An 8,199-nucleotide genomic window follows, 5' to 3' on the forward strand; every position below is an offset into this window, starting at 1 on the left:
AAACACTTCTACACATAAATATATCACTTGTTATCTTTATGTGTTATATTTTCACTTGTCAAACTGAAGTGCTATGACAATTTTTACACTAGTGGGCCCATATTTGTGGTCTTGACTAGGGCCCACAACCCCACGAGCCAGCCATGCTCATGTGGGGATTTAAGATCAATATAGATCAATATAAAAATGGATGATTCATTTTGTTTTAATCAAATGTATTTTTCTATGTTACATGATTCAAGTTTAATAGATATGTTTTAATCATATAACCGTTTGTGGGCTATATAACCAAATGATGTTTTGTTAAACTTGTGAACAAAGGTTGGTTTCTGAGCGTTCCCCCAGTTGCCAGATGTTGTATTTCAGAGAATGGTATGTGGTGGGAGTTCAAAAGAGAGAGGCTATCTGGAGATGGAGGATGGCAGCGCTGATTGACTGTCAAAGGAAAACGGCCCAGAATGAGGGGGAAGCATCTTCTGCTTATGTGTGTGTGTAACAAAAGCGTCTTCTGCTGATGAGAAGGAGTGAGCGAACGGAAGGGGGTTGGACAACGTGTTTTACAGATTTTGAAAATGGAGTCAGTTCGAGGTGGCAGTACTGATTGGCTGCCGAAGGAAGAAGAAACTGCCCAGAATTGAATGAGGTCACAGATTGGCTAGGAGAGAGATCGACGTCATATTCTGTATTTAATGTGTTTTTGTGAAACTTTCTGAGTTGTTGGTTCAGCTCATTGTGGAGGAACAACCCAGCGCGCTGTGAAACTTTTAAATCTGATAATAAACTTCACTTATTTTTGTGAAAAATTGTCTCTTCGATTCCTCAAATTTTTGAACAGGCAGGACTGAATGAAAAGTCCAACACTCACAGCTGTCAGTACGGATATGATTTTATTTTTAAATTCATCCCAGACATTCCTCCATGCTTTTTAAAATATGCATCTGCATGTTTTAACAGCAGACATAAACACTCTTCATCTCTACATCAAACGAGCTCATTTAGTCTGTTTACGGTATTCCTGTAACTTTGCATTCGCTCAGCAGCGGTTGTTAGTTTGTTTCTCAAAGTCACGGTCTCTAGACAACAAACCTATCAGCTCAATCTTCCTTTGAAAGATCTTCATCACATTTCTGTAATGATTCTAACTGAAAACACATGTTGACTTATTCAAGGTGACTTGTAGTGACTTGTTCTCGGACATCCAATGAGTGGAAGACCATGATTTAAATGACTTTAACGTGCGAACGCATGCAAATAGTTTGTTGTTGCTAATACTGCTTTTATTAAATATGATAAATTGGTCACGTCAGGTACTTTTAATCTTCACCTGATTCTGGGATCCCTGTCCTGATGTGAAAGACCGACTGATCATGAGCCAATAGTCCCTGTGTGTTGGATGTTAAAACACTATCATTGGTCTGAGCTACTGAACGAAGACGCCTCTTCGCTGAACTATTCGGTCATCTGACATTCGAATGGACTTGAACGAGGACCTGCTGACCGAATGAATTAGAGAAAGCATGTCAATCGCTCAATACAGTACGTGAGTCGCTCTCGTTCGCAACAACAACAGAATATGATGTATTGTACAAACACGTTAGTAAAATTGCTTGTACTACATATAAGACCTCCTGGCGTATGTATGTAATATATCAATCAGTGAACGAGTCTGAACGAATCATTCTGGTGAACGAACTGAAAAAGAACAAATCACTCAAATGAATACAAATTCCCATCAATACTCCTTAAGCTCCCTGCCAGTAACCGTGTTCATCCCACATTTTCCTAATGTTGTATTCTGTATTTATTCTAACTGTATATCCTGCACGTGCTAATTGAACTTCAGGTTAGACCTAAACTACATTTCGTTACACTGTACTTGTATATGTGTAATGACAATAAAGTTGAATCTAATCCCTTACTCAAGCCTTATCATTCACCCCAGTCTTATCTCTCCACAGAGCCTGGCCCGTCAGAAGAGCATCCTCCTCCCTCCATAGAGATTGATGATGGTATCTTCTGATGGAATATGACCCAGACAGAAAGAGGAAATTGAAATGACCAGTTAAACTGGTAATTCATGTTATGTAAAACCCTTTGAGAGGAACGTTTGCTTTAAAATAACCCTACTTATCATACCCTAACCGTACCTTGATTTAAGTTTCACTTAACCTTCAATTATTCTTCTATTGTGTGTTTGTGGATTCTTATTACAAAGAGAAAGTTTACTTCCCAGAAACACTGGGCATGTGAAAGACCTGAACGCATCTATTCCCTAGGTACACTGTAATTTAGATTCTGGTGTTCAGACTCTGAAAAATCTTTATCATCAGCAAATAAGAGCTTTAAAAGTTACATGATCTTTAAACTGACAGTGAAGTGCTGTAGATGAAACAGCGAATGTGTAACATTGTATCACAGACGATAAACTGCGAATGTGTTGTGCGGATGTGTGTCAATGTTGAGCCTCGTCACTCTTCCGCAGGGGCGTCGCCAGAGCCCTTTTACTGAGGCACGTAGTTTAATTTTTAACTATTTCGTTTATTTGTGTGATCATTTACATTGAAAATTGCGACAAAAAACGGATCTATATGCAATGTAGTAACCTAATTCACGGTCTGCGTGATTCCTTGTGCCACAACTGCAGCGCACGCAGAGCAAAGGGCGCACCCAGGCGAGCAAGGGTGACGCAACGCGTCTGAGTTAAGCTATTAAAGTTTGATGAAACTAACTAATGATTGTAAAATGTTTGATTATGTGGTGAATTTCTATATTTTAAAGGGCAAATACTATATTCATAAACAAAAATGTGTCAAATCCGCACTTAACTGCAATGTATTTTCTTATTTGAGAATTTAATTAATCTCTATTGCTTATAAACAATCAAAAAAGTTGTTCAAATGTATGCAGACGTTTTTTTCAACATAACATAATATTTCGTTTTTTTGTGTGTATTTAGATTTTGTCCATAGGAAAGAGGAGAAATACATGTTGTTTTTTTCTCTCTCTTTCGTTTTTTTATCGTTTACTCGATCATTAATAGACGGATGGACATCAGAATATGTTTGTGCAAAGCTGGTAAATGAAAGCTGAAAGGAGAGTTTGAGGGAGGTTAACAAACTATTGCACATCAGCCAGTCAGGTCTCACACATTAAAGGAAAACTGTCTCGTGAAATCCTTTGTCTTTTGTGTTGTGCGCTTTCAGAAATCAATGAATAAGTTAAATGATTTATTAACTGGCTCTAGTTTAAGACATAAAAGTTGGCAGTAACTTTGGCTGAGATGTGTGCTGTTATAGGCAGTAAAGTTTAATGCAAGTGGTCAAAAAAACTTTGAAAAGCTTTGTTTAGACTATATTGCTTTTAAAGATAATATATGTTGGAGTCATAAAACGACTGGTTTCTTGAACATTTTTAATAATAAATTCTTGAAAAAGACAAGTTAATGAAGTTTGTGAAGTATGTTGAAGATATGTCTTTAAATTATCTTTAAGCTTGCTTTGTGTCGCAAATAGAAAAAGGCATGGGACCCGGTGCCCCCCTCCAGTGGGTGTAGGCTATACAAATCAGATGTCATCCTGAAAGTGAAAGTTAAGTTCTGAAGATCGTGAGCGCTGCTGAAGAGGTTCAGTGTAATCTTGAATCTCGCAGAGTGAAGACAGACAGACAGTAAGTGTTCACTACTGTAAACTTTAACCAAACTACAGAACTATCACTACATTTACTAACAGATATTCATCTGAATGCATGCCTCCTATAGTTTTATTTTATGCATTCAATGGTTTTAAAAGTCTTAGAATAAAATGATTTATGGGATTTCTATAATTTCATGTCGCTTTTAATAATCTATATCTGTCGTTATTTCATTGATAGTCTCTTTGTTATTTTATAGTAGCCTAAAGCATATTGACCTTTGCTTGACGTGTTTATAAGATGCAGGGCGGTTTTGGGAATTGCTGATTTATTCTTTAATAAAGTGCATTTTTCTACGATCGCAGGAGGCAAAACCATTATGTGTGTAATGTGTCACAACATGTAAACATGAGTACAAAAAACAAACTCAAAGCAAAAGTCATGCTTTTATTATTATGAAATTAAGTAATCTTAAAGACTTAAGTAATATTTTCTTTGCATTTTAAATTGGATCAAGTTTAAATTGACATATCTCGTTCATGACAGGAGTTGGATCATGGGTGCTGTATGTGTTCTACTGCTCCTGCTGGTTTGCGTCTTCACAGCTGCTGAAGGTAATTTCTCTTTTATCATCATTTACGGGTGAAGTGCATGAGCATCTGTAGTTTGCTGTTCTAGTAGTGTGTGACCTAGATATCCCTTCTGTCAGCATTCAAAGAGTGCATTCCTTCCTCTAGTCTCATGAGCTCAAACAGACTCAAGAGTGTGCAGCATATGATGTCTGTATTAGATCAGTTGGTTAAAACTCTGGAGATGAATCATGTAGGCAAGCCTGGAGTCTTCATGAGGAGAGTAGCAGCTGGTCTGGAGTCAGTCTTGTGTGTTCAGATAACAAGATTTGTCTTGTTTTTGTAAAGTAAATATTGCTTACATTTTTAGTGTTTGATTTTTGCACACAGTTTTTTACTTTAAAAAAACATCTTGTGCAAAAACTTGCTCAAATAACACAAAAAACATTATAAATGGTTTATGTCTAAACAAATGTTTGCCATACCTTAATACAGCATTTACCATTTAGTTGATGACAGAAAGCCTAATTGGTGGATTTTAAATCCATATAATACACGTCTTTGTGTGTTTATTTAATTTGTTCCTTGAGACAAAAGATTTTTACTGTATATTTTGAAAGGTTTAAATATCTTAACCTGTTCTTTTACAGGTTCTCTGAATGTCACCTGTGTAGATGTGACTGGACATGTGGGGGATAATTTAACTCCCACCTGCAGAGTCTCTTCTGAGAGTAACAGAAGCTGCGTGAAGATATACAAGTTTATGAATAAAGACAAAGACTCAACAATCTGTAGAGAGAACTTCACAAAGGATTCCTGTATACAGTTATCCAGCTTCTCATGTTCTTACGCTGCAAATGAAGTTATGACAACAGCATTCAAGTTCTATATACAAACCTCAATAGGTAGTAAGACAGCAGAATTCACTGTGAACATAGCAGGTACAGTATAACAGCATAATGTTTATTATGATCTTAGCAGTTGTACATCTTATCATGAATCTATTAACAATGTTTTTATAATCTTTTACAGAGGGTCCTAAACAAATAATTAAAACACCATTTGAGGCACCAGGTATTAACATATTCTATGTTTATGTCACGGGTTACATTTCATACTTTAATTAATCAATTAACAGAATGCATGTCTTAAGATTTCAAAGAGTGTAAATGAAAAATATGTTCGATTGATCATGTTTAGTTTATGATGAGCACACACTGTATGTGACACTGACTAAGATTGTTTTATTATCTCTGCACACACTTAAATCTTTAAACACAGATTTTGTTCATAAATATTGTTGTATGGAGTGATGTGGGTTTTTAATTGTGGTTTTAAATCTTAACAGACTCTACAGGAGAAACTCAAAAAGGTATTCAACTTATTCATCTTCATTATTGATCACTGATTATTTACATAGGTATTTGAATCAATAGAGAATAAATAAAGCAATAGCCGTTCTACTCTCTAGTACAATAAATTTGTTTTTTTAATCAATCTATAAAGATAACTTACATTTCTTTTTTTTCAACCAGATAATGCAGTGCTTGTTGTGACCGGTCTTGTCATCTGTTTGTTCATCGTGGTTGCTGTGGGACTGATCCTCAAGAAATACAACTGCTTTAACATTCTTCAGAGACGCTTTAATCTGGTAGAACGTGAAGAAAAGAACATCAATGAACCTGTAAAAGCAGAAGTGTAATATCAGCATCACAGCAATATACAATATTCAGGTTTCAGATGAAGCTCATGCAGGTTCATGAGTCGTGAGAACTGTTAGATCTTCTGATGGATTAAAAGCTTTGTGTGTCCAGAGATAAAAGCTACTGTCTGTTCAATAGGGAAACATTATAAAACTCTGGTTGTGTGTTTTAAAATCACTAAAGCTATTTCGTCTGTTTTATACTCAGATTTCTATGAAATATTTTTTTGTTATTGATCTCTTTATCAGAGTTAATATTCTGCATATATATTTGTGTGTGTGTGTACATAAATGTGAAGAGCCGTATTGTTTTCTTATAATATCAATGTGGAAAAAGAGAAAACATGTACCATGGACTTTTGGCCTGTAAATGATATTAACATTAAGCACATAAATGAAAACCAAAACTACTTTTTAAGAGATTGTATTCTTTGCTCTTTGGTATGTGGTTTTATTCGTGTATTTTTATGCTGCTGCATCCTTAAATCAAATGTTTGTACTTTTATAACATGTTGTTTATTGTAGATTGATTCGTTGGTGTTTGGATTACTGCAATGAAATAAATAAAGATTGTTATATTATCTAAAGATCGATGTCTGTTATATTCTTTAATAATGTTATTTATATCATGACATGGTGAATTGGGATGGACTGTGTTCTGATGTTTCTCTGTCCTCTGCTTTGTGTTAACACTTTTGTTTTTCGTTCTCAACTTGAGAACAACTTCCTTGAGAATTTAAATATCGAAATTTGGGACCCGAGGAAGCAAAAGCATTGCTAACCAGACATAATCCAAATAAGAAAAGTGAACACAGACGAATACAATCATTTTATTTTGTGATTTCATTTTACGATCCAAAACTATTTAGATTTTCTCATTTGCATTTGGCAGTTCTTCCTTGACAGTGACATTTTATAAACACATCCAGCCAGTTAGAGTACATTACATTTTCCTGTTCTGCTTGAAATTCATGAAATCCATTCAACCTTGAAACCTGTGACCCAGTTGGAGCATTATTTTATCAGATACCTGACCTCTGTTTCACGGAAAGGTTCACTTGTTCTTTTATTTGGTTCTCACTATCAAAGAAAGCTTATTTTTCAGGAAAAGAAAACCTGGATGTGGTTTCTAGGGATGATGAAACTGAAGTGAGGCATTAGGGCGGACTGGAAAATGATGTGTGGAAAATTCCATCTAATAACACTTTCCCTGAACATGGCTACGTTCCACACTGTCCTGAATACAGCATTAAAGAGTTGTAGCTTTGTTGTTTTAATGACCTATTTCAGATGTGATGTTTTTTAAAGGTAATTATTAAGTCTAAAGAAAATGTTTGCTTTAATACTTCTCATTTCTGATATGATTTCCTTGTCCCAGACATTCCTTCATGCTTCTAAAAATATGCGTCTACACGTGTTATCAGCAGAAACAGCATCTCTGTTTGTACAGTTCTCCTGTAACTTTGCATTCGCTCAGCAGCGGTTGTGAGTTTGTATCTCAAGGTCACGGTCTCTAGACAACAAACCTATCAGCTCAATCTTCCTTCGAAAGATCTTCATCACATTTCTGTAATGATTCTAACTGAAAACAACAACAAGGACGCATGTTGACTTATTCAAGGTGACTTGTAGTGACTTGTTCTCGGACATCCTATTCGAGGCCACCATTCAATCATTAGTTCACCAGAAAACACACATGTGATGATCTTACCATTTAAAAACGACACATAAGTTACGTTTCTATAAATTGTGGGGACTTTCCATAGACTACAATGGCCTTTCATTGACTTACAGGTTTTCATACTGAACTTGATGTTTTAACATTTCAAAACGTGTTTCTGAATCAAGGTGACTATATACATGTACCTGCACATATTATCTAAATAATAAATATTCGTTATGTCGATTACATTCACTTTCTTTTGCCAAACAGTCACACAAATTTCATTATGTAAGAACAGGTAGCATCCAAACTGACTTCTGCTGTGTCTAAAATGTCTGTGTTGTTTAACACTCAATGTCCAGAATAGCTTACTACTTGCATTTATATTTTACCACTAAAACTGTTGAGATTGTACCAGATATTTAAGTAAATGGTGACAAACTACAAATTAAGCAGGATTTTAAATATCTTGGAGTAATCGTAGACTCCCACTTAACATCTGAAAAGCTTATAAATTGAATAAAAAGTGTAGTCTCTCTTCAACTTAGACATTTTTAATTTATACAGAATCAATAAACTACAAATGCTGCAAAAGTGATCCTGCGTTCTTTAATCCTTTCTCACTTCTCTTATCA

At 35.3% G+C, this 8,199-nt stretch overlaps 1 protein-coding gene across 1 annotated transcript; it reads left to right on the plus strand.

Moving 5' to 3' along the window:
* The first annotated feature begins 2,417 nt into the window (after window positions 1–2,417).
* Window positions 2,418–6,488, plus strand: LOC306905680 (uncharacterized protein). Its single transcript, XM_079476499.1, has 6 exons — window positions 2,418–3,666; window positions 4,177–4,244; window positions 4,850–5,140; window positions 5,232–5,273; window positions 5,548–5,571; window positions 5,735–6,488. Exons 2-6 carry the CDS (start codon window positions 4,187–4,189, stop codon window positions 5,899–5,901), a joined length of 582 nt encoding a protein of 193 aa, XP_079332625.1. The 5' UTR covers window positions 2,418–3,666; window positions 4,177–4,186; the 3' UTR covers window positions 5,902–6,488.
* The last annotated feature ends 1,711 nt before the right edge of the window (window positions 6,489–8,199 follow it).

Source organism: Barbatula barbatula (assembly GCF_947034865.1).
Source record: "Barbatula barbatula genome assembly, chromosome: 16".
NCBI lineage: Eukaryota > Metazoa > Chordata > Actinopteri > Cypriniformes > Nemacheilidae > Barbatula > Barbatula barbatula.